Source organism: Leopardus geoffroyi, chromosome A3 (genome assembly GCF_018350155.1).
Source record: "Leopardus geoffroyi isolate Oge1 chromosome A3, O.geoffroyi_Oge1_pat1.0, whole genome shotgun sequence".
NCBI classification, from domain to species: Eukaryota; Metazoa; Chordata; class Mammalia; order Carnivora; family Felidae; genus Leopardus; species Leopardus geoffroyi.
The window spans coordinates 101,100,387-101,128,100 of record NC_059336.1 but is presented as its reverse complement, the minus strand read 5'-3'; the positions used below and the strand labels follow the sequence as shown (position 1 = coordinate 101,128,100).

General features: G+C 36.6%; 1 protein-coding gene across 3 annotated transcripts in view; it reads left to right on the top strand.

Moving 5' to 3' along the window:
- The window catches only part of LOC123581078 (E3 ubiquitin-protein ligase RNF103), a 102,173-nt gene that overhangs the window by 20,007 nt on the left and 54,452 nt on the right, over positions 1-27,714 (top strand). For 2 of the 3 annotated variants that reach the window (XM_045446767.1, XM_045446765.1), the window contains one exon: positions 822-2,837. The exons of the other annotated variant lie outside the window; for it this stretch is intronic. In XM_045446767.1, the coding sequence (XP_045302723.1) occupies positions 822-890 (69 nt within the window). In that variant the 3' untranslated portion in view covers positions 891-2,837. Of the gene's footprint in view, positions 1-821; positions 2,838-27,714 lie in introns of those variants that run through there. 3 annotated transcript variants of the gene reach the window in all.

Below are 27,714 nucleotides of genomic sequence, written 5' to 3'. Positions count from 1 at the left end.
ATCTCTTCTTAATCTGAAAACGTAACTTTGTTTCGTCTGTATTAAATGCTCACCCTCATGATTTTCATTAAAGAGATGAGAGAATACAAAAAAGTATGGGACTTGGTCTTTCCTAGGTGAGTTTTCGTATGGATTACTTTGTAGCAGTGCCTGTGTGGGGCAGGTATTGGTGAGGGCTTGGGTTAATACATGGGCACAGCATGGCTCCTCCCCTCAAGCATCTTGCATTCGAGTCAGGGACTTGGCATGTAGGGTAACCTAGTCTTTCTCTGCCCATGTGAATCTAACCACCTTCAAGACCTCGTTCAGTTCCCAAACCTTTCATGAAATCTTCACCAACTCAAACTCTCCTTATTCCTTTTTTTTGAACTTTTACATTATTTAGTAATTGAATATATATAGCTTTATACTTCTGTTTTGTTTCCTTAATAGTATTTTCAATTTTCTGTGAGCAGGAATTATTTTCCTATTATCTTTGGATCCTATAAGCACATAATACAGTAGTAGGTACATAATAGATGCTGAAGTATTTTCTGATTTCCCTGACTAAAGGCTATTCTTCAAAAGACTAGAAATACAGAGATATGAAGCAAAAACAAACAAGCACAATAACAACAAAAAGAGAGCTTGCTTTTGTTCTTGTACAACTGCCAGGTATTGGCACTACTTTTGATTATTTGGAGGTTATTTGGTTTGGGGGAAAGAGTATCTTTCAGGTGCTAAAGAAATTTGTTAGGGGGAAACAAGGTGCACAACAGTGAAGATGAGCAAGCTAGCTGATCTACCAGCCTAGTTGTTACTTCTGGTTTGCTCTCTTACAGATACTGCAGGAGAAGAGGCTGGTTGCGATCTACACTCATTATGTCTGTCCCACAAACGAGCACTTCTAAAGGGAAAGTCATGCTTAAAGAATATAGCGGACGCAAGATTGAAGTGGAGCACATTTTTAAGTGGATAACTGCTCATGCAGCTTCTCGGATCAAAACCATTTATAATGCTGAACATTTGAAAGAAGAATGGAATAAAAGCGATCAATATTGGGTAAAAATATACCTATTTGCAAACCTTGACCAACCCCCAGCTTTCTTCTCTGCACTAAGTATAAAGTTTACCGGAAGAGTGGAGTTTATTTTTGTTAATGTGGAAAATTGGGACAACAAGAGTTTTATGACAGATATTGGTGTATATAACATGCCATCATACATTCTTAGAACTCCTGAAGGAATTTACAGATATGGAAATCACACAGGTGAATTTATATCCCTTCAGGCCATGGATTCATTTTTGCGCTCATTACAACCTGAAGTAAATGATCTGTTTGTTTTGAGCTTGGTTCTAGTTAATCTTATGGCTTGGATGGACTTATTTATCACACAAGGAGCAACCATAAAGCGATTTGTGGTTCTCATAAGCACTTTAGGGACATACAACTCTCTGTTAATTATTTCCTGGCTACCTGTGTTGGGCTTTTTACAGCTCCCTTACTTAGATAGCTTTTATGAATATAGCTTAAAATTGTTGCGATATTCTAATACAACCACACTGGCTTCATGGGTAAGGGCAGACTGGATGTTCTATTCTTCCCACCCGGCCCTATTTCTCAGTACGTACCTTGGACATGGTTTACTAATTGATTACTTTGAGAAGAAGAGACGGCGCAACAGCAACAATGATGAAGTCAATGCCAATAACTTAGAATGGTTATCAAGTCTGTGGGACTGGTACACCAGCTACCTCTTCCACCCAATTGCTTCTTTTCAGAACTTTCCTATAGAATCTGATTGGGACGAAGACCCTGACTTATTCTTGGAGCGGTTAGCTTTCCCTGACCTTTGGCTTCACCCTCTGATACCAACTGATTACATTAAAAATTTGCCAATGTGGCGATTTAAATGTCTTGGAGTCCAGTCTGAAGAGGAAATGTCGGAGGGTTCTCAAGATATTGAAAATGACTCAGACAGCGAGAGCACAGACACTTTTAGCAGTGAAAAGGAAGTATTTGAAGATAAACAAAGCATAGTTCACAATTCTCCAGGAAGAGCAAGTCACTGTGATGCTGAGGCTTGTTCATGTGCCAATAAATATTGTCAGACCAGCCCATACGAAAAGAAGGGGAGGTCATATGGATTATATAATGCTAATGAAGATATGGAGCCTGATTGGTTAACTTGGCCTGCTGATATGCTGCACTGTACTGAATGTGTTGTTTGCCTAGAGAATTTTGAAAATGGATGTTTGCTAATGGGGTTGCCTTGTGGTCATGTGTTCCATCAGAATTGCATTGTGATGTGGTTGGCTGGGGGCCGACACTGTTGCCCTGTTTGCCGGTGGCCTTCTTATAAAAAAAAGCAGCCGTATGCACAACACCAGCCCTTGTCAAATGATGTCCCATCTTAACCATGTGCAATTTGTCCTTTATAAGCTTTGAGTATCTTACAGCTTGCCTTTTTAATGTTAGTCACAATGTTTTTGTGGTTTGAAGTTTAGTTTAATGTTAGTGCAGTGACAGGAAATACACATTATGCTAATGTTGATGACAATTATTTGGTTGCCTTGTGTGTCAATTGAATGCATACTTAATTGTAAAAATTTTTATTTACAACATTGGAAATTCAGAAGTTAATGTTTTTTGTAAGCACAAAAGAAGTATGATAGAAATTTATCCTAGCAAGACTTTACAAGGTAGGATCAAATCCTAATGGAATTGAGGCAGTTTCTTATCCTAAATGTTTCCTCCCTTTTTACAATCTCTGTCCAGCACCTCTTGATTAAATAATGTATGCTCTGAGACATGAAATTAAAACGGACCTATGAAATAAATTATTTTAAAACCAGAAGATTACAGCTTTTCCAATGTTAAATTGTTTTTAGTGAGGTGGTTGAATGTTATAGGTGTTTTGCTGGTTTGTTCATTTCACAGGTAAGTGATCCCAGATTCATGAGGAAAAACACAAAAATAAATTATGTTGCTGACACTAGCCAGAGGTCCTGTTAGTCAGCCTCTTAGCTTGGTTAGCTTTGATGGGAAGGGATTTCATGGTGGGCTTTTTTTTAAGTATTAAGTCATTTATGAGAAGTATATTCGTCTAAGTAAAATCAACTATAACATATTAGTCACACATTGATTACTTTGTTTTTCCTGACTTTTATTTTGAAAAATGTCAAAACTGCAGAAAAACTGGTAGCAGTACAATGAACATCTGTTTCTCTAATTCACCAACTGTATGTATTTTGTTACCTTTGCTTTATCTTCTCTATATGTATTTATCTTTTTTTCTTTCTTTTTTTCTGGTTTGTTTTTTTTTTACTATCCCTTTGGAAATAAATTTTAGTCATCCTGATGCCTCTTTACCACTGGATGTATCACCATGTATCTTCTAAGAACAAGGACTTTTTTTTTTTTTTGCATAACCACAATACTATGATTACACCGAATAAATTTATTCACGTCGATTCAGTAATATTTAACATACAATCCCTACTTCCCACTTGCTCCCCAAATATCCTTTATATCTTTAGATGTTTTTGTTTTGTTTTTATTGTGAACTTAGGCACAGTTCATGCGCTGGGTTTGGAGTCCTTCCTTTCATTCTTTTGTAGCAGTTCCCTGCCCTTTTTTTTTTTTTTTTTCCCCTTGTAAATCTTTTCTGGTACATTTTGGAAAAGTACAGGCTAGTTAACTTATAGAATGTCCTACATTCTGAAATTCTCTGAGTGTTTCCTCACGATAAGATTTAAATTAAACAATATTGCCTGGATGATATGTACCTCCCATTTGTATAACATTGGGAGTCACATGATACCAGTTTGTCCCATCATTGGTGAAGCTAAATTTGGTTAAAGTCATAGCTGTCTTCTGTTTCCATCATAAAATACTTTTTCATTTAAGATGGAACCTGTGAGGCTATGTGAATATCCCAACGGTTTGGTGTCTTTTTTGTTTTTAATTTTAATTCCAGTATAGCATACAGCATTATATTAGTAAGCCAACGGTTTTAACATTCACTGATGGTTATTAATCTGAGTCAGTTATTGAATAGGAGTTGTAACATGGGGATTTGCTAATTGCACCCTTCATTCTACATTTTTTAGCTCACATTTTTTGTGAAGAACAGCTTTCCATTTTTCTTTCTGTCATACTTTGAATATTACTGGACTCACAGTTTCTTTTTATATTCGGTGTGTTAAAGTTCATTATTCTTTGTGGCGTCCAAATCATCCCAAATTTGATAAGGGAGAGCCCCCTTCTAGGCTAATTCCATTCTGTGCTATTGATATGTCCCTTTCAATCTTGAAACGGTTGCTTTTTGACACAAGGCATTCCAGGCTCACTTTGTATTTTTTCTGGCCCAGCACTGTGATCATGTCTGAGTTTCATAGTGCACTTTTAAAACCTTTCTTGACTGTCCCACCCCACATGGTAACAAAATGCAATTTTTTCATTCTGAATTATTGCTTGGTTACTAGCAGAAGCCTTCCTCCTCCCCCCACCCCCCCCCCCCCGCCTTCCCCCACTGCCTTCATGGTAGACTTGAGCCTTATTTTCATACATCAATGAAAATAGTAAGGACCAGCTATTACTGGGGTGCCTGGGTGGCTCAGCTGGCTGAGCATCTGGTTCTTGGTTTCAGCTCAGGTCATGATCTCATGGTTCATGAGTTTGAGCCCCACTCGGACTCTGTGCTGACAGTGCAGAGCTTGCTTGGAATTCTCTCTCTTCTCTTTCCCCCCACCTCCACCTTCTCTCTCTCTCAAATAAAAACTGTAAGGACCAGCTGTTCGTATTTGAGAGCTCTTTTAAGTTTTTAAATAAAAAATGCAAAAACTGCTCCTTGTGCTATTTTCCTTTTGAAAAAAAGTAATCACATTGTTGTAAATGTTAGTGTTTCCCAGAGTTCTGCGACTGGTCCACTGCTCTTTTCTTTCATGTTTTCAGTGGTTGTCCCCAGTCTACGTGTCCAGGCAAAGTCCCCTCCCCAGATCTGCAGTTTTTTGTACAGCCATCTGCTGAACAGGTTCCCCTGGGTGCTTCTCAGTGCTTAGTAAGTAAAACAGCTTTTCATTCTGTCCCCTACCCCCCACACCCCAGTCATTCTCCTAGGGTCCTGATTTCAGTTAATGGGTCATAGACATATAATATTGTCACCTTATGAAATGTACACAAAAGTGTAGACACTTTAAAAGACAAAATTTCTCCAGCATCCCAGGGCACACCATACTTTGGAGAATACTACCCTAGGTGATAAAATAATCTCCTTAAAACCAGTTTTCAAGGCCCTTCATAATCTTCCTGGCTGACTTCTTAGACACATCAGACTCTGGCCTGCTTGTCTCTCCAGGCCCATGCTCTAGTTTTTCTCAGCTTGGTGCTTTGCTCTCCCTTCTGCCTAGTGTTCTCACCCCTTCTTCTCTGCTTTGTCTGGCTAAATCCCATTTTTTCCAGAAATTCTACACCCTCCTACCCATCTTTTCCTTCTCCACCAGGTTTATAAAGAGACAAAGATATCTTTACAGTGAAAACTCAGGCAGCTGTCCTCTTACTCAAATGATCAAACTTATCATCACCAACAATGGAGCAAACTGATATGTGCCCTTCTAATCTTAGTGATAGCTTGCCATTCCTGATACGTACGTGTTCTTATATCCTATTGATACCTCACACATTTCTGTCGTATTTAGCTGTATTATATTAAAACTATGCATGGTTTTTTTGGTGAATTTGAAGTAGGAATTGTGCATTATTCACCTAAATATCCACAGTGCAGGGCATAAGATAGACATTTTGCGTATTAGACATGCAATAAAAATAATACAATAAAGTTGGAGAGGAAGTCATTGCCAGAGGTTCAGATCTCCAGGGAAAGCTTGACTCATCCCTTAAATGTTAAGCACAGCAAATAATGTTTTTGTCAGTTTCCTGGAGGTGGAGAATTGAAAGACCTATTCAAGGTTGACAGACTCTAGACTTGAACTGTGTTTAAAAAGAAAGTATGGATTCACAGAACAACCTATTGAATTTAATGAACTAAAGATTCCAAGTATGTGGGCTTTGTAGTTACTGAACTCTGGAGTTAACTGCAATAGTAGGACACATGATTGTGTTCTGCTCAAATGTTTTTCTACTGTCTCTCATTTTTTTGTGTCTTTCTTTAAGGATAATATCCCTGAGGACAGGTGTAATGCTATAATCTACTGTTATATCCTTACAGTATTAGACCCAGAGTTGATACACAGTAATTGTATATCAAATTGGCTTGAATTTTAAAAATCTATGTTAATTTTATCCTTTACCAAACTTTTTACCACCCATCTAGTATTGGTAGAAAAGATAAAAGAAATTATATTTTTAGTACCCATTAGTAGGGACAAAGATAATCGATACTTATGGTCTGCTCCAAGACAAAGATCTTAATTTTTTTTTTTTTTTTTTTTTTTTTTTTTTTGTAGTCACAACCTCTTTTCAGCTCTTCTTTAGATTATTTGGGAATCTTTCTCCTTGCTCCCATGTTTTCCCCTGGGCCATTTTATTGTTACTTAAAACTCTACCCAAGGGATAAAAGATGGCAGAAATAAATAAGTGTTGGGTCCTTTTTGCCATTGGATTTGATTAAAATTTAGAGAAGAAAAAACAGAAATTCAATTGTGAAAATGACATTTTGAATCATCTGTGTTTTAATCATTCTATTCTTGTTCTCATTGCTTCTCTGCCTTTTGGCTAAGATCAAGTGCATTCTTGTTCTTGGTGCCAAATTTTAAATATACTGATTAATGATTAATTTAGGCAATCTCTTTACTTCATCTTTTGTACCATCTTCTCACCCAAAGTTTTTATTGTTTCATATGTAATAGATCATTTTACTGTCTAATATCCCTGTGCAATAGATAGAACAGAAGGAATCCCCACTTAATAGTCAATCGAGTTAAAGATGTGACTCAGCAAAGGACACAGCTTTCAAATTTGAATTGTCTTTAGGGCCCAGTGAAACAGTTTGAGTAGGAGTGGTGAGGGCAACAGTGTGCTTGCTCCATCTAAAGGTATTTAAATATTGTTTTTAAAGATTGCATCAGCCAGTCGAAGCTGGTGGTGGCTTCTTTATAACCTCTGGATGAGATTCTATCTTGTTCAGGGCTCTTTCTACCACATTTTTACTTAGAAATAAGTGCATTTGTGGAAAAGACAATAGGAAACTGTCTTTTGTCAAAATTATATTCTTCATGCCGATGCTAAATTGCATACTTGTTACTGTCAAATTCACTTAGTTTATGGGCATGATGGGATAATAAGCTCTTTATGTTCTATGTTAAATGGTGCTTGAATATTCTTATTTACAGTCTGTTTTAAAATACACTCTTAGTATTGACACTGCCTAACTGACTTGATAACATATTTATCAAATAAGAACAAATATAAGCTTAAAAGTAGACAGGTACCTGGGGTACCTGGGTGGCTCAGACGGTTATGCGTCCAACTTTGGCTCAGGTCATGATCTTACAGTTCCATAAATTCAAGCCCTGCCTTGGGCTCTCTGCTGTCAGTGCAGAGCCCACTTAGGATCCTCTGTCTCCCTCCTTCCCTGCCACTCCCCTGCTTGCACACATGTGTACGCTCCCTATCAAAAATAAATAAACATTAAAAAAAAAAAGAGGGGTGCCTGGGTGGCTCAGTCGGTTAAGCGTCTGACTTCGGCTCAGGTCATGATCTCATGGTTCCTGGGTTCGCGCCCCATAATGGGCCCTGTGTTGACAGCTCAGAGCCTGGACCCTGCTTCCATTTCTGCGTCTCCCTGTCTCTCTGCCCTCCCCTCGCTCTCTCTCTCTCTCTCTCTCTCTCAAAAATAAATAAACCTTAAAAAAAAAAAAAAGTAGCCACCCAAACATGTCAAAGTTCAGGTACTACCTGTCTTCTTTTTTTGTTTGTTTGTTCATTTTAAAATTTATATTTCCCAACTTTATTGAGATAAAATTGACATATATCATGGTGTAAGTTTAAAGTGTATGATGTACACTTGACTTGATAAATTTATACGTTGCAGTATGATTACCAGGGTAGCATTAGCCAACACCTCCAACACATCCCATAATTACTTATTTGTAATAAGAACATTTAAGATCTACTCTCTTGGCAACTTTCAAGTATATAAATACAATATTTTAAACTATAATCACAATGCTATGCATTAGATCCCAAAAACTTACTCATCTTCTAACTGGAAGTTTTCTGTTTCTATGAGTTTGGCTTTTTGCTGTTGAGTTTGTTGTAGATTCCACATGTAAGTGATATCATACAGTTTTTGTCTTTGACTTATTTCACTTAGCATAATACCCTTAAGACGCATCCATGTTGTCACTAATGTCAAGATTTCCTCGTTTCTCGTGGCTGAATAATATTCCGTTGTATAGATGTGGTATGTACATATGGTAGTATATATACCACATCTTTATCCATATATCTGTCGATGGACAGTGTTCTCTTAGAAGCATCTACTGAATGAATGAGGAGTCATACACAGATTCTTACTCAGAATTTATTCTTGCTTTACATAGAACTCAAATGAGCTTAGTAATTTAGCCTCCCAGTCTATAGGGTAGAAGCTACGCATATAGAGACTTTGAAGTAGGGAGTGGAATCTGATAGAGGCAGGGCAGGCAAGGAAGTCATGGTTACAGTAGTTTTGATAGTAAGAGTTAAATGTAAAAGACCCAAACAAAAAACAGTAGTTTGTGCCAGAAGTATAGTGTCAAATAATTTCCCGAGAGAATATCAGTATCTTGCCAAGAATGATTCTGTGTTATCCAAAAAAACATTTTATCAGTACCATTTGCACAAGAAGTCAGGAAAATTCATTTTATTATATTCAAAATCGTTTTAAAACTATTAAACTTTAAAATATTTTGAAACTTTAAAACGTTTCAATAAAGTGAAAGTTTCTGTTTCCTGGAAAACCCATTCAGTGGGCTAGGGTGGGAAAACAGAAATCTTGTTCCTTGCATCCCTATAAAAGGTTAACTCCTCACACCCTCACCGGTTATCCATAGCACGCTGCCAGTTGTATACTAGAAAAAGGATGTTCATATACAATGTATATTTAGTCACCGTCACTACTGTTGGTGAAATTCTGTGAGCTCTTTTCATTTGGGAATGTACTTTGAGATCTTCATCTGTTGATAAAGCAGGGTCTGGTGACATATTTCCACATGGAAACTTATTTGGGGCTTTATGAAGGAAGTCCTTTTACAAAAACAAAGTAGTAGGATTTCAGACCAGCAAAAGAGAAGTTAGAAGAATTCTGGTATTTTCAGGGCTGCTTTTGTTGTTATTGTTTAAATGCTTCCCATTTAGCTTTACTCGATTCCTGAGTTAAGTGGCTAAAACAGTAGGTTTCTGGAACCAAATGCCTCAAGCTGACTCTGAGTTGCAGGAGGCTTGGGTAAGAGACTCCTCTTGCCAAACACAGCAAATTTTGGGCCTTTAAAACAATATTGTTCAAAGTGTTTGTTAGTATTGAGCATGGCGGACTGTGACAAATCTTGAGGTATATTGCTTTACTTTAAAAACACTTGTCTGATGAGAAGGAAAAAAGAAAAGGGACGTGATTCTTACAGTTTTCCTGTTTCAAATAATAGAATCTGAGTGTCAGAAGCAAATAAAAAGGCCATTTTGTCCAGTCTTCTGCCTTAATTTAGGTTGTTGATATCCCAGTCATAAATAAACTGGCACACTCATCATTTGCATGCTACATTTGCAAAAATCTATAAACAACCCACCTGCCAGGATCCACAGAAAAGCATGCCATTAACTGGCAATATAGCAATAGCAGGTGATGAATGCCCAGATTTGGATACTTCCCATGTCGCCATGGGAAGGAGAATGAAATCAGGAGTTCATCTGTTAAAAAAGCCAGTCCTAGGAAAACCTCCTTGCTCTGAAACATATTCTGCTATCTACATTTATTCATCAAAATGGCACGTATTTAACCAGGATCTTTATTTAGAGGAAAACCTGTGAACTGTAAATTCTTAAACCCCAACCTCATGAGTTCAGTGACCAGCTCATCCTGTTACCCTGAATTATCTCTGAAACAGGGAACAGGAGATACGAGATCAGCTTTCTTCTGCTTCCGCTGAGCATATTCTCCACTCTCTGCTGTTACTGAATCAAGGCATATCTACACAGACTCTGCTGTATTTTCATGGCTGTGGAAAGGTTGAGAGGTAAAAGATGGTTTATGGCATGATACGCACCAGACTGGGTTATATAGAAACTGGAGAAACTTATTTGAAAGTTTTCTGAGAGCTGGGATGCCTGGGTGGCTCAGTAGGTTAAGCTTCTGACTCTTGATTTCAGCTCAGTCATGATTTTAGGGTCGTGAGAGCAACCCTGCCTCAGGCTCCGTGCTAAATGTGGAGCCTACTTGGGATTCTGTCTCCCTCTCTCTCTCTCTCTCTGCCCCTACCCTGAATGTGCGCTCTCTCTCTCTCTCTCTCAAATAAACTTCAAAGTTTTCTGAGAGCTAAAAAAAAGACTATAATAATTCATTCACTTACATTCCTTTAAGGAGGAATATATCTAATTAACCCATTCTGGGCAAATATATGCATTTTATTTAGAATCTGGTAATCAGAGACCTAGCGTTTGTTGAAACAGCTTGGAGTTCTTGGTCCGGCAAATGTGTTTGTTGCTTGTTTATCGGAGAATTAGTACATAGTCTGAGTGCAGGACTAATGTTTTCCTATAGGGTAAACCATAGGTAGGAATCAGAAAAGGCTTTTGATGCTTCATGATAAAATTATTGATCAGCTAAAAGGGAGGGGAGTAGGACAAGAGAAGGATGGAACAAAATGAAGATACCCCCACCATCTATTTCTTCTTTAATCACTTCCAGTTATCCAAGGAAAATACATTCTTTTTTCCATTTGAAGTTTTTACTGAAAGGCAATACATCTCCATAAAAGTATATAAATATTAAATGTGCAGGTTATCAGTTTCTCACAAACTCAACACCCATCACCCAGATCAAGAAACAGAACAATTGTCACATCCCTGAAACCTCCCCTGGTTACCTCCTGGTCACTACTTCCACCATTCTGCCCAAATTTAATCTCTATTGATAACTTCTAAAATCCTAGGGTAGTTTTGCCTCCCTTTGAATGCTATATAAATAGAATCGTATAGTGTGTTGTATTTTGTGTATAGTTCCTTTCATTTAAAATTACATATGAGGTTCATCTCTATTATGTGTAGCAGTACTTTGTTCATTTTCATTACTGCATAGTGTTATATCGTCTGAACATACCACAATTTATCCATTCTACCATAATAGGCTTCTTATTTCCAGTTTCTGACAATTGTAAATTATAATATCAAATTTTAGCAAGAATGTAGAACAACTGGGACTCATAGACTGCTGGGGAGGGTATAAATTGATATAACTACTTTAGAAAACTGTGTCTACCAAAACTAAACATAGGCAACTGTCCTGTGATGTCAGTGCGTGTTGTGTTTGCCACTTTATTACACAGCTGAGCAGAACACGTGCTTCATCTTTGGGATGCTGAAGGAGATAAATGGGCTTTGGAGTGAATGTGGCGGTTTAAAAAATACCTTCATTTTTTGGACCGCTAACTCTCTCCCTCTCTCTCTGCCCCTCCCCACTCACACTGTCTCTGTCTCTCTCAAAATAAGTAAATAAACTTTAAAAATAAAAGTAATTTCCTTTCTGGGATCTTCCTCCCTTGCTCCTTCAGAGTTATTGTTCCTCTACAGTTTTGTTCCAGTTCTCAATTCATTTGGGGGATTTCATCAATACTCATGTTCGGGACATCCGGGTGACTCAGTCAATTAAGCGTCTGACTCTTGATTTCAGCTCAGGTCATGATCTCACCATTCCGGGTTGGGCTGACTGTGCGCAGTCTGCTTGAGCTGACAGTGCGCAGTCTGCCTGAGATTCTCTCCTCCCTCTCTCTCTCTGCCCCTCCCGCTTGCATGCACACACGCTCTCTCTCTCTCTCAAAATAAAAAACTTAAAAAAAACACTCATGTTCTAGACTCCAACTAAATATGCTGATTGCTTCTGAATCTGCATCTCCAGAACACTGTATTTGATACTAGATCTCTGTATGGAGCTATCTGCTGGGCATTTTGCTTGGATGACTCACAAGCATCCATGATGGTCAAGCTGATCGTTCTCCCCCAACCCTTCCACTAATCTATTCTCCCCCAACCCTGCCACTAATCTATTCTCCCATTCTTCCATTTTACTAGAATTTTAGCTGAACTGTCTTAGACTGCAGCCCACGTTGTAGTTACGTGTGACCAATGTGACTAATTCTTGACAAATACAAGGTAAACAAAAATGATGCATCCCACTTCTGGATCTTGACTTAAAACATTAGGTATATGTATGAACACTTTCTCTTCTCTACTTTTACCCTGCAAGATATGGTGATAATCGATGCAGTCTTGAAAGTCAGGTGAAACCAGTGCACAGAGCTGCTTCACCAGCCTTGGTCCCTGAATGACCTCAAACAGAGCTACCTGACCATGGAGATCACTAGACTCTCCCACGAAACAAACTTCTATTTAATTTAAAGTCATTGCATTTTGAGGTCTCTCTGTTATACCAGATTAACCTTTAACTATGACCACATCTCAGTCCCATCATACCCAAAATTTACTAATCATCCTTTCATCTAAATATCCTATGTCTATAGTTCCAGTATGAGTAAAGCCTCCTGTAGTTACCTAGTCAGTGTTTCTCTCTCAACCAATTTTCCTAAGTGCGGTTCATACCACTTATTTAAAATAACTCTGGATTTCTATGGGGTGCCTGGGTGGCTCAGTTGGTTAAGCATCTTGACTCTTGGTTTCTGCTCAGGTCATGATCTCACAGTTTGTGGGTTCGAGCCCCGTGTCGGGCTCTGTGCTAACAGGCGAAGCCTGCTTGGGATTTTCTCTCTCCCTCTCTCTCTGCCCCTCCCCTGCTCTCTCTCTCTCTCTCAAAATAAATAAACATTAAAAAAATAAAACATAACAAAAATAATAAAATAACTCTGGTTTTCTACCTCTGATCATGATGGAGTAACTGGTACTGGACTAGTCTTCTTGCCATAACTATAAACCCAGACAAAAATATACGAGCAGTTGTTTTCAGAAAGTGGACAATAGGCAATATAGACTGAGATTGCTGGGGCACCTTGGTGGCTCAGCCAGTTAATGTGTCTGACTTCAGCTCAGGTCATGGTTTCACAGTTTGTGAGTTCAAGCCCCACATCGGGCTCTCTGCTATCATGTCAACAGCACAGAGCCCACTTTGGATCCTCTGACCCCCTCTCTCTCTGCCCCTTCCCCACTCACACTTGTGTGTGTTCTCTCTCGCTTTCTCTCAAAAATAAATAAGTATTAAAAAAAAACAGAGATTGCTGAGAAGCAGGAAACTAACAGGATAAACCCCATGATTACTCAGGTCTCTGCAAAGGGCAGTTTCTTGACTGCGATGCAGAGAGCTCAAGTCCAAGCAAAGCACAGTGAGAAGTTCCACTGAAATTCCATTGATATTGTATGTATCTATAGTTCATTTTTTGTATTGCTGTATTGATTAGTATATTATATGAATATATAAATTGTGATATATATAATATATGTTAATTGTGATAAATATATAACAATTTATATATTCATTTGTTGATGGTTCATTTATTTCCAGATTTTTCCATTATCAATACAGCTGCCTTGAATATTATTATACATGTCTTTCAATGGACAGTAACATTTATGTTGGGTATATAACAAGGGATGGAATTGCTATATCATAAAGTTTATATATATGTTTAGCTTTAGTATACACTGCTAAAGTTTCCAAACTAGTTGTACCAATGTATACTCTAACCGGCAGTATATATGGGTTCCCATATTTTTTCCAACACTTGATATTGTCGATGATTTTAATATTAACCATTCTTGTGGGGATATAGTAGAATTTAATTATGTTTTTAATTTTTATGTCTCTGAATGATGATATGGATCATCTTTTCATACTCTCAATGGCAAATTAAATAATACTTCACATTGCTAATTTAAAAATTGGGGTGAATCTACTGTTATTAATATGTAAGAGTCCTTTATATATGCTGGATATGAGTTTTTATTTTGGAAATATGGAGCAGTTTTGGGCCTCCCTTTTCACCCTCATCTTTTGATGAATATGAGTTCTTAATGTTAAAGAAGTCCAATTTAATGATTTTGTATAGCTCTTAATTTGTGTTCTGTTTCACTTTTGCCTACCCAAAGGGTTGAAAATATTTTCCTATGTTTTGTTCTAGAAGCTTTGCTTTTTTACCTTTCATATTTCAGTCTGTGCTCCATCTCAAATGAAGTTTTGTGTGTGGTGTGAGGTAGGGATCAAAGTTCTTTTTTTTTTTCTTTTTTTATGGATATCTAAATTGTCCTTGTGGAATTTAATGGAAAGAATATCATTTTCCCCCACTGAATTGTGGTGGTATTTGTTATAAACCAGGTGACAGTGTTTATATATGGTTCTACTACTGGGTTCTCTATTCTTTTCCATTAGTCTGTATAATAATTTCATACCAACACCACACCATTTTAGTTATTAGAATTTTATAATACTGTTGATATCAGGTAGCATAAATCCACCAACTTTAGTATTTTGCATTTCCATAGAAAATTTTCAAATTAGCTTATCAAATTCACCACACACACACACACACACACACACACACACACAAAACCCTTCTAGGTTTTAATTGGGATTTTTGAGTGATTGTAAATGGAATTGCATTAAATCTATAGATAACTTTGGGGGTGAACTGATGTCTTTACAATATTGAGTTCCATTTCATGAATATATCTCTCCATTTATTTAGATATTCTTTAATTTCTATCAGCAGTGTTTTGTAGTTGTCTGTAAAAGGGCCTTGTATTCAATTTATTCAATTCAATTTATTCTTAATTGGTTGATTTTTTTATGATTTTATGATTTTTTTTATGGCATAAAAATAGTGTTTTACAAATTTTACTTTTTTGAGGTTTTTATTTAAATTCCAGTTAACATACAGTGTAATATTAGTTTCAGGTGTACAATTTAGTGATTCAACACTTACATACAACACTCAATGCTAATCACAACAAGTGCACTCTTTAATCCCCATCGCCTCTTTAACCTATCCCCCCACTAACATCCCTCTGGTAACCATCAGTATGCTCTCTATTGTTAAGAGTCTATTTCTTGGTTTGCCTGTCTCTCTCTTTTTTCCCTATGCTCATTTGTTTTTCTTAAATTCTACATATGAGTGAAATTACATGGTATTTGTCTTTCTCTGACTTATTTTGCTTAGCATAATACTCTCTAGCTCCATCCACAGCATTGCAAATGCCATGCAAATGTATCACAAATGGCAAGATTTCATTCTTTTTGATGGTTGAGTAATATTTCATTCTTCTTCATCCATCCATCAGTTGATGGACATTTGGGCTCTTTCCATAATTTGGCTATTGTTGATAATGCTTCTATAAACATTGGGTTGCATGTATCCCTTTAAATTAGTATTTTTGTATTTTGGGGGGTAAATACCTAGTAGTGTAATTGCTGGATCATAGGGTAGTTCCATTCTTAACTTTTGGGGGAAACTCCACACTGTTTTCCAGAGTGACTGCATGAGTTTGCATTCCCACCAACAGTACAGGGAATGCACTACATCCTCACTAACATCTGTTGTTTCTTGTGTTGTTGATTTTAGCCATTTTAATAGGTATGAGGTAATATCTCATTGTAGTTTTGATTTGCATGTCCCTGATGATGAGTGATGTTGAACATCTTTTTATGTGTCTGTTAGCCATCTGGATGTCTTCTTTGGAAAAAATGTCTATTCATGTTTTCTTCCCAGTTTAATTGGATTATTCATATTTTAGGTGTTGAGTATTATAACTTTATATATTTTAAGTACTAACCCTTTATTAGATCTTCTCCTATTCTGTAGGTTGCCTTTTAGTTTTGTTGATTGTTTCCTTTGCTATGCAGAAGCTTTTTATCTTGATGTAATCCCAATAGTTTATTTTTGCTTTTGTTTCCCTTGCTTCAGGAGACCTATATAATATAAAGCTGCTACAGGCAACAGATTTTCTTTTTTAATTGTTTATTATATATAGAAAGAATGTGTTTTTGTATTTAGCCTTTTTTAAAAGCAAGAATTGTACCAAACTTGTATATTTTTTGTGGAGAGCACTGATATCTTTACTCTGTTGTGCTTTCAATCCATGAACATTGTATATGTCTCCATTTTATTTGGATCTTTGATCTTTCATGATTCTGTCAGTGTTGTGTAATTTTCAGCATGCAAGTACTATACATGTTTTGTCAGATTTATAGCTAAGTATTTAATTTTTTGAGTGATTGTAAGTGGCACTGTATTTTTAATTTTGGTGTCAACATGTTAATTGCTAGAAATAGTAGATTTCTACCATTTTTGGTAGGTTTCTTGAAATTTCTACATAGACAATCATGTCATCTGTAAATAACAGTTAATTTTTTTCCTTTATGGTTTGTATGTCTCTTATTTCCTTTTCTTGTTGCAGTGGCTAAAACTTTCTGCACTAAATTGAATTAAGAGTGGTGAAAGTGGATATCACAATCTTAGGGGAAAGTATTCAGTTTTTCACCTTTAAATTCAATGTTAGCTGCAGGGTTTTTGTTGATGACTTTTAGCAAGTTGAGGAACTTTCCCTGTTACTATTTTTTGAGTTACTTATTTAATCACAAATGGTATTGAATTTTGTCAAATTTTTTTTCTGTGTTGTGTAATGTGGTCTGTGATTTTCTTCTCTAGCCTGTTATGGTGGATTACACTGACTAATTTTCATATATTGAACAGCCCTAAATCCTTGTAATAAACCCCACTTGGTCATGGTGTTTAATTCTTTTTACATATTACTGAATTCTCTTTGCTTTATTTTGTTAAGAATTTTTGTGTTTATATTCATAAGGGATATTGGTCTGGAGTTTTCTTATTTTATACTGTTTGGGGGAGTCTGGTTTTGGTATTAGGGTAATACTACCTGCATAAAATGAATTGGGACATATTTGCTCCTCTTCTATTTTCTGGAAGAGATTTATTTATTATTTTTAAAATTTATTCTCAAGTTAGTTAACATACACAGTAGTCTTGCTTTCAGCAGTAGATTGAAGTGATTCATCACTTACATATAACACCCAGCACTCCTCCCAGCAAGTGCCCTCCTTAATGCCCAACAACCATTTTCCCCACCCTGAACAACCCTCAGTTTGTTCTCTGTATTTAAGAGTCTCTTATGGTTTGCCTCCCTCTGTTTTTATCTTATTTTTCCTACCCTCCCCCCATGACCTGTTAAGTTTCTCAGATTCCACATATGAGTGAAATCATGGGATGTCTATCTTTCCCTGACTGACTTATTTTGCTTAGCATAATACCCTCCAGTTCCATCCACATTGTTGCAAATGGATAAGATTTCATTCTTTTTCATCACCAAGTAGTGTTCCACTGTAACAATATACCACATCTTCTTAATTGTAGGAGAAGTTTTGTATAGCTGGTGTTAATTGTTCTTTTTTTGTTTCCATTTTCATTGAAGTGTAGTTGACACACAATGTTACATTTCTTTCAGACATACCACATAGTGGTTCTATAACTCTATTCATTATCTTATGCATACAAGTGTAACTACCATCTGTCACCTTACATCGCTATTACAGTACCACTGACTATATTCCCTATGCTTTACCTTTCATCCTTGTGACTTGTTCATTCTACAATTTGAAGCCTCTATCTCCCACTCCCCTTCACCCATTTTGCCACCTCTCTGGCGACCATCAGTTTATTCTCTGTATTTGTGTGTCTGTCTCTGCATTAATTATTCTTTAAACATTTGATAGAATTCTACAGTTTAACCATCTGAGCCTAGAGACTTTTGGGGGGGGGATCTTTTTACATAGATATTTTTGTACTTATTTGTTAATTGTTTTTAAATTATGATTCAAGGGGCACCTGGGTGACATAGTCAGTTAAATGTCCAACTCTTGATCTCGGCTCAGGTCACAATCTTGCAGTTTGTGATTTTGAGCCCCACATCCGACTGTGTGCAGATGGCACAGAGCTTTCTCAGGATTCTGCCTCTCCTTTTCTCTGCCCCTCCTATGCTTGTGCATGTGTTCTCTCTCTCTCTTTCTCAAAGTAAATGAATAAACTTTTAAAAATTAAAAAAATAAATTATGACTCAATATCCTTAATTGAATATTGTCTATCATACTATATATATATAGTATATGTATATATAGTATATATAGTATATATATATATATAGTATATAATATATATATAGTATATATAGTATATATAATAATATCATAATATTATCAATAATATCTATCTTATTATCCATTTCATATCGGGCAAGTTGTGGTAGTTTTTGTTTTTCAGGAAATTGGTCCATTTTATCCCTTATTATCTCTTTGGTGCCTGCAAAGTCTATAGTGATACTCTGCTTCATTCCTGATATTGGTCATTTGTGTTCTCTCAATCTTTTATTCTTATGTCTGTTTTTCTAGGGCTCTGTCAATTTTATTTGAATTTCTGGAAACTGGCTCTTTGTTTCACTAATTTTCTCAATTGCTTTTATGTTTTCAATTTCATTGATTTGTCTTCTCTCTCCTGCTTTAGGTTTATTTCGTTCTCTTTTTTACGTTCTCAAGGTGGAAACTTAGATTACTGACCTAAAACTTTTCTTTTTCTTTTCTTTTTTTTTTTTTTTAATTTTTTAACGTTTATTCACTTTTGAGAGACAGAGACAGAGCATGATCGGGGGAGGGGCAGAAAGAGAGTAAGACAGCATCTGAAGCAGGTTCCAGGCTCGGAGCTGTCAGCACAGAGCCCTACACGGGGCTTGAACCCACAGACCGCGATATCGTGACCTGAGCTGAAGTTGGGCGCTCAACCCACTGAGCCACCCAGGCGCCCCTAAAACTTTTCTTCTTTTTCTAATGGTACATTTAGTTCAATAAATTTTCCTTTCAATATTGATTTAGCTGTGTTCCACAAACATCGATATGTTATAACAATTTTCATTTTTGCTTAGTTCAGTGTATTTTTTAAATTTCTCTTGAAACTTTCTCTTTGATCCATTAATTATTTACAAGTGTGTTTTTTAGTTTCAGAGTGTTTGGAGGATTTTTCTGTCATTGATTTCTAGTTTGATTCCGCTGTGGCTAGAAAACATACTTGGTATGATTTAACTTATTTTAAATTTCTTGAGGTTTATTTTATGCCCCATGATATGGTTTTTCTTGATGTGTGTTCTGTAGGCACTTGAAAAGAATGTGTATTCTGTTGTGAGTAGAGTATTCTATAAATGTCTTTTAGATCCTGATGGTTGATGATGTTCTATATCCTTGCTGATTTTCTTAGTTGTTCTATCAGATGTTGAGAGAGTGGTGTTGAAATCTCAAATTGTAACTGTGTATTTGTCTATTTTTTAAATTTCAGTTCTATCAATTTTTATTTCCCATTATTTTCAGTTCTGTTGTTGATGTATACACATTTGGACTGCTATGTCTTCTTGGTGGATTGATATTTTCATCATCATATAGTGTACATCTTTTTCCTGGTGAATTTCTTTGCTCTTAAGTGTAAATTATCTGATAATATAACCACTTCTGCTTGCCTTTGATTTTTTGCATGATGTAACTTTTCCCATCCTTTTACTTTCATCATGCCTATATCATTATATTTGAAGTGAGTTTATTGCACATGACATATAGTGGTGTTATATTTTTAACCCTTTCTATCAATCTCTTTAAATTGTATTTAGACCATTTACATTTTTTTTAATGTTTGTTTATTTTTGAGAGAGAGATGTAAGTGAGGGAGAGGCGGAGAGAGAGGGGACAAAGAATCTAAAGTGGGCTTGGTGCTGACAGCAGAGAGACCAATGTGGGGCTCAAACCCATGAACTGTGAGATCATGACTTGAGCTGAAATCAGATACTTAACCCACTGAACTACCCAAGCGCCCCTAGACCATTTACATTAAATATAATTATTGATATGTTCAAATTAAGTCTGACTGTATGTTTTATTTTCTGTTTCCTTTCTCTGTCTTCTTTTCCTCTGTTCTTGTGAATTACTCGAACATTTTTTGGAATTCCATTTTGATTTATCTGTAGTGTTTTTAAAACTGCTTTATTGAAATATAATTCATATACTATAGGATTCATTCATTTAAAAATATTTTATAATTGAAGTATAGTTGAAATTTATTATATTAGTTCCAGGGGTACTACACAGTGATTTAACAATTCTATACAGGGGCGCCTGGGTGGCGCAGTCGGTTAAGCGTCCGACTTCAGCCAGGTCACGATCTCGTGGTCCGTGAGTTCGAGCCCCGCGTCAGGCTCTGGGCTGAGGGCTCAGAGCCTGGAGCCTGTTTCCGATTCTGTGTCTCCCTCTCTCTCTGCCCCTCCCCCGTTCATGCTCTGTCTCTCTCTGTCCCAAAAATAAACGTTAAAAAAAAAAAAAAAACAATTCTATACATTACTTAATGCTCACCACAATAACTGTAGTTACCATTTGTCACCATACATTATTACAATATTATTGACTATATTTTCATCTCCATATGTACAATTCAATGAATTTTAGTATATTCACAAAGTTGTGCAACCATCACCACTATTTAATTCCAGAACATTTTCATCACCCCAAAAAGAAAGCCCATACCTATTAGCAATCACATTCCATTCTGCATTTTTCCCACCTCCTGGAAACCACTAGTTTATGTTCTCTCACCATGGATTTGGTTATTCTATACAAAATCGTGTGTCCTTGAATTTGGCTTCTTTTACTTGGCATTATGTTTTCAATTTTTCATCTACATTGTAGCATGAATCAATATTTTATTCATTTTTAATTTTTTATTTTAGAGAAAGAGAAAAAGCATGCATGAGTGGTCGAGACAGGCAGAGGGAGAGGGAGAGGGAGAGAGACTCTTAAGCAGGCTCCACACTCAGCATGGAGCCTGACACAGGGCTTGATCCTACAACCCTGGGTTCATGACCTTAGCTGAAACCAAGTGTCGGATGCTCAACTGACTGAGCCACTCAAGCTCCCCTCTTTCCTTTTAATGACCAAATACTATTCGATTACATGGATAATACATTTTATGTATCCATTCATCAGTTGATGGACATTTGGGTTAATTCTACTTTTTGACTATTATGAATAGTGTTGCTATGAATATCTGTGTACAAGTTCCTATGTGGACATATATTTTCATTTTGGTTTGTATATATCTAGAGTGGAATTGCTGGATCATATGGTATTGTATTTAACTTCTTTAGGAACTGCCAAACTGCTCGCCAAGGTACTGCATTATTTTACATTCCCACTGTCAGTGTGTGAGAGTTCCAATTTCTTTGTATTCTCAGTAACACTTATTACCTGTCTCTTTTATTATTGCCATCCTAGCATGTGTGAAGTGGTATCTCGTGGTTTTGATTTTCATTTCCCTGATGGCTAATATCTATGCCATTTTTTATTATACTTCTTTGTAAATTTTTAGTGGTTGCTCTAGGTATTATATTATATATACATAACTTATCACAGTCTACTGGTTCAAGTGAAGTATAGAAACCCTACCTCTCTTTAGATCTCATTTTCTTCCTCCATTTATAATATAATTATCTTAAGTATTTCCTCTTCGTACATTTAGAACCACATTAGCTAGTGTTATAATTTTTGTTTCATCCATTAAACACAGTTTAGGAAACTCCAAAGGAGAGCAAAAGCCCATTATATTTAATCCATACTTTTGCCTCGTCTGTTATTTTTTTGCTTCCTGGTGGTCCTAGATTCCTTCTTTTTATGGTTTCCTTTCTGTTTAGAGAAATTTCTATTTAGAAACTATCTTTTCATTTAAGGTAGTCTTCTGGGGACACATTCCTTCAGTTTTCCTTCAACTGAAAATGTCTTTGTTTCCCTTTCATTCCAGAAGAACATTATCTTGGGATATAAGATTCTGGGTTGACAGTTCTTTTCTTCTAGCACTAAAAATATTGTGCTACTTCCTTCTATGTCCCATGGTTTTGATAAGAGATCCACTGCTGTTTGAATTGTTTTCCCCATATAGATAAGATGTCATTTTTCTCTGGCTGCTTTCAAGATTTTTTTGTATTTCTTTGGCTATCTCTTCTTTGGGTTTTCTCAGTCTGTTGAATCTGCAGGTTTATGTCTCTTGCCAGTTTGGAGAAGTTTTCAGTCAGTATTTCTTTTCTTTGGCCGTTATTTATTTTTTTTTAACATTTATTTTTTGAGACAGAGAGAGACAGGGCATGAGCTGGGGAGGGGCAGAGAGAAGAGACACAATTCAAAGCAGGCTCCAGGCTCTGAGCTGTCAGCACAGAGTCCAATGCGGGGCTCCAACTCACACACTGTGAGATCATGACCTGAGCCAAAGTCAGAGGCTTAACCAACTGAGCCACCCAGGTGCCCCTGGCCATTATTTAAATACTTTTTCAGTCCTGCCCTATTTTTCTTCTCCTTCCATGACTCTGATGACACAAATGCTACATCTTTTGTTATAGTCCCACAGGTCTGTTCATTCTTTTTCAGTCTATTCTCTGTCATTCAGGTTGGGTACTGTCTTATTATTCTATTTTCCATTTCACTGATTCTTTCTTCTGTCTTCTCCATTGTACTGTTGAGCCTATCCAATGAGCTCTTTATTTTGGTTGTTGTGTTTTTTAACTCTAAAATTTCCCTTTTGTTCTTCTTTGTATGTTCCTTTTTTTAATGAGTTTTTTTTTCATTTGTTTCAATCATGTTTTAAATTCCTTATTGAATTTTAAAAATCATGGAATTAAAAAATCTTTATTAGATGATTTTAATATTTGTCATCTCATTCTTGGCATCTATATTAAGTTTAGTGGAACTGCCACAACAAATGACCACAAACTAGGTGGCTTAAACTAACAGACATTTATTCTCTCACAGTTCTTGAGGCTAGAAATTAAGCTGAAATCAAGGTTTTGGCAGAGCCATACTTTCTCTGAAGGCTCTAGGGAATAATCCTTCCTTGCTCTTTTATCTTTTGATAGGTTAATATTTGGTGTTTCTTGGCTTTTAGATACCCACTCCAATCTCTGCCTCTGTCTCTACATGGTTCTCTCTACTATGTTTCTTTCAAATTTCCCTCTTCTTACACGGACAACAATTTTATTGGATTTAGGGCCCACCTTAATCCTGTATGATCTCACCTTAATTTATGTGCAATGACTCTATTTTCAAATAAGGTAACATTCACAGGTTCCAGTGGACATGAATTTTTGGGAGACACTGTTTACCCTAGTAAGACATATAATGGTTATATTTTTTCATTCAGTTTGAGATCTTCCTGGTTCTTGGTATGATGAGTGATTTTCATTTATTTGAAATCTGGACATTTCACTTTATGTTCTGAGATTATGCATCTTATTTAAACCTATTTTGTTTTTTTTTCCTGACACTGCTTTGGTATAAAAGTGGAGGTGCCCCCTAATTACTTACGGGTGAAGGTAGAAGTCCAAGTTCCCTACTTGGCCTTCAGTGAGATATGAGAGGAGACCACCCCACAACTTTTTTGATTTTTTTTTTTTTTAGTTTTTATTTATTTAGGTAATTTCTACACTGCAGGTGGACTCAAACTCATGACCCCCAAGATCAAAAGTTGCATGCTTTTCCATCTGAGCCATGCAGGCACCCCGAGAGGAGTTCCCCTTTAATGCTAGGTAGAGGTGAGAGATCCAGTTCTCCATTGACCTTATGTTGGGCATAGTCACAGTATCACTGGGTGATGTTGAAAGTCCTAAGTCTCTACTAGGTCTCCTCTGATACCACCCCAGTTGGGTGGGGGAGGGTTGCCTTGTGACTCCCCTGTTCCCATTAAGATTTATTCTTTGACTTATGAGTTATTTGGAAATGTGTTTTTATATTTCAAAAAATTTTTTAATTTTAATTTTTTTGTCATTGCTTTTTAACTCAATTGATATGTGGTCATATAATGGGATGTAAATCAAAATGATTTCTTCACTTGTTTTATATTCCAGTACATAGTCAATTTTGGTAAACATTTGGTATGTGATAACTTATTCTGTTTATTGTGACAATTAGATTAAATGAGTCTTATTTTTGTGTCTTCTTTGTCTTTGCCAAATGTTTGTCTTCTTGATCTACCAATTACTAAAAGAAAAGTTAAAATTTCCCTCTATGATGGTGGGTTTATGGATTTCTCCTTGAAATTCTGTCAGTTTTTCCTTCTTTTTTTTTTTTGAGACTATATGATTAGCCTCCTGATAGATTGAAATTTGTACATTATAAACTTCATTATTCATAAAAAGTTATTTTGCTGTAAAATCTATTTTGTCTGATAATAATATAGCTGTAACAGCTTTGTATTGCCTGGTAAATATGTTTGTCCAGGTCTTTCTTCCAATTTTTTGGTACCCTATGTTGTAGTGTGTTCCTTTTAAATGGCCTCAAACTAAATGTTTAAAAACCTAGGTGGGAATCTCTTTTCACTGGTGAGTTTAGTCCATTTCATTATTAATACTGATATATCTTTATTTCTATCATTGTCTTTTGTGCCTTCTACTTTTCCCGACTTTTCTGTCTCCTTTTCTACCTTATTTAGATTAATATTCTTAATTCCATTTTCCCTCTAATATTTTGGAAGTATCTCTTTTATTTTAGTGATTATCCTTAAAATTCTAACAAGCTTATTTAATATCTAAAGTTATTCAATATCTTTACTCCTTCCCAAAGAATATTAGATAAAGTATATCTTGTTTTCAGTACCTCACTGCTGTGGGGAAATAAGGGAAGATGTTTGAATCCTCTGAGATCATTTCAAATCCAATGACTTAACCACCCCACCCATTTTATCTTTCTCTTTTTTTTTAAGTTTATTTATTTACTTTGAGAGAGAGAGAAAGAGAGTGCAAGCAGGGGAGGGGCAGAGAGAAAGACGAGAGAGAGAGAGAGAGAGAGAGAGAGAGAGAGAGAGAATCCCAAGCAGGTTCCACACTGTCAGCACAGAGCCCAATGAGGGACTCATTCTCATGAACCTCCAAGATCTTAACCTGAGCCAAAATCAAGAGTCAGATGCTTAGCACATCTGAGCCACCTACATGCCCCACTACCCAGTTTTTCATATTACAATTATGGGATGTTTTAGTTTTACTCTTTTAATTTCCCCAAAATCAATATTATTATTGTTTATTGAGTCAACTCTTTTCAGATTAACACATGTTCACTAAATTATTTGTGATCATTTCTTCTTGTATCTAAGGCCTTCTTTTTGAGATCATTGTTATTTGTAAAGCACATTCTTTAGAATTTTGTTTAGTGTTGATCTATTGGTTGGTGGATTTTTTTGATCTGTTATTTTTCCTCCTGAAGATGTCTTTATTTTGCCCTAATTTTGGAAGGATAATTTAACAGGGTATATAATTACAAGCTCACAGTTTGGTTTTTTCTCCCTTCAGGTCACCATGAAGTTATCAACAGTTTAAATTAGGAACTGTTTAAATTAATATCCAGGCTTGGGATTTGCAACACTATGGAAGTAGTATAAATTTAAACCCACAGGAAGGCAGCCTTATAATTACAGCTCCTTAAGGAAGCCTTCTACTTTTATTTTTTCACCAGGCATTTGGCCTGAAACAAACATTTCTTCTTAGCCCCCTTTGCTAGCAGATAGATTTTTTTCCCCCACTATCCTGTAATTTCATTGAGGGTGAAGTCTTCAAGGCTCTCATCTTCAGGAGGTCTTAATTTTGCTTCCGCATTTTCCCTAGCCTTTAAAAGCCTTGCCTCCTGGTCCTCTGCTCAATTATTAAAACGGAGCCTACAATTTGATTTCATTTATGTGATGTTCAAGAAGAGATAAAACTAATCTATGGAGATACAAGTCAGAATAATGATTCTCTTTGGTGGGTATTGACTGGAAACAGGCATGATAGAGCCTTCTAAGATATTGGAAATGTTTTAAATATTGATATATATAGTAGTTTCATATGTATACATACGTAAAAATTCATCAGATCATACACTTAAGACCTATGCATTTTGCCATCTATAAGCTATATTGTTTTTCATTTTTAAATTTTTATTTATTTATTTTTTTGAGAGAGAGGGCGCAAGTGAGTGAGGGGCAGAGATAGGGAGAGAGAGAGAATCCCACGAGGGCAGAGAAGGAGAGAGAGAGAGAAGCAGCTCGTGAACAGGGCTCGTGCTCACTCAATGTGGGGCTCGAGCTCACCTAATGTGGGGCTGGAACTCACGAACTGTGAGATCATGAGCTGAGCTGAAGTTGGATGCTTAGCCGACTGAGCCACCCAGGCACTCCTGGTTTTTTCTTTTTTTTAATGTTTGTTTATTTTTAAAAGAGAGAGAGAGAGAGAGCGAGAGAAAGAACAAATGGGGGAGGGGCAGGGAGAGAGAGGGAGACACAGAATCTGAAGCAGGCTCCAGGCTCTGAGCAGTCAGCACAGAACCTAATGTGGGGTTCAAACCATGAACCATGAGGTCATAACCTAAGCTGAAGTCAGACACTTAACTGACTGAGCCACCAGGCACCCCTGTTTTGTTTTGTTTTGTTTTGTTTTGTTTTGTTTTTTTAACACACAAACAAGGTCCTAAGTTTCTGTTATTGGAGGAAATTACTAATTTCTCTTTTTTTGAGATCAACCATGCACATAAAATAATTCTGGTTATATTTTATCAAGACTTTCTATGTGTTTGTAGTGAGTTTTTCCAGAATATCCAGTCTAACATCATGTTGAATGTGTGAGTCACATGCTATTTTTCCAATTCTGATATTCTGATACAATTTTTGGCAATTTTAGTAAAGTATTGCTTAAATATTCCAGCTGGATTTTTCTTTAAGTTCAGGCTTTGTCTCTGCTGTGCTGTGAGGAAATAAGAAAAGGCATGTGAATCTCCCACGACAGGAGTTTTAATGGCAGAAATGGTGCTTTAGATGGCAATATGCAGTGGCTGCAGTGGTTACTGTGATTCCGCAGGGAGAGTACATCCTCCAAGTTCAAGTCAGGCCTCAGATATTTACTTACCTTTCCCAAGTGGAAACTGTCCCTACTTTGGGGCCACTCATAGAAGACAGAAGTTTGTTTATTTTGAAAGGATTCACCTAACCAGTCACCTTCCACCCTCTATCACCTTCTTTCTTCTCAAAAGTGGGGGTGGGGGCTTGTGTATAAATGAGGATTGTTGTAGGTTAAATTGTACCCTTTCAAAAGATATATTGAAGTCCTAACCCCTAGTACCTCAGAATGTGATCTTATTTGGAAATAGGATCATTATAGATATAATTAGTTAGGACAGTGTGGTGGTGGATTAGGGTGGGCCCTTAATGTGACTGGTGTACTTACAAGAAAAGGAAGAGTGATGCAGAGGGAACGTTGCTATTGACTTAAGTGTGTCACCCCCAAAATGCATATGTTGAAGCCCTGCCCCCAATGTGTTGGCATTTGGAGAGGGAGCCTTTGGGAGATCATTAGGTTTAGGTGAGATTATGAGGGTGGGGACCTCATGATGGGATTAGTGCCCTAATAAAAGAAGAGACGCTAGAGCTTGCTCTGCCTACCATGTGAGGATACAACAAGAAGTCCAAACCAGG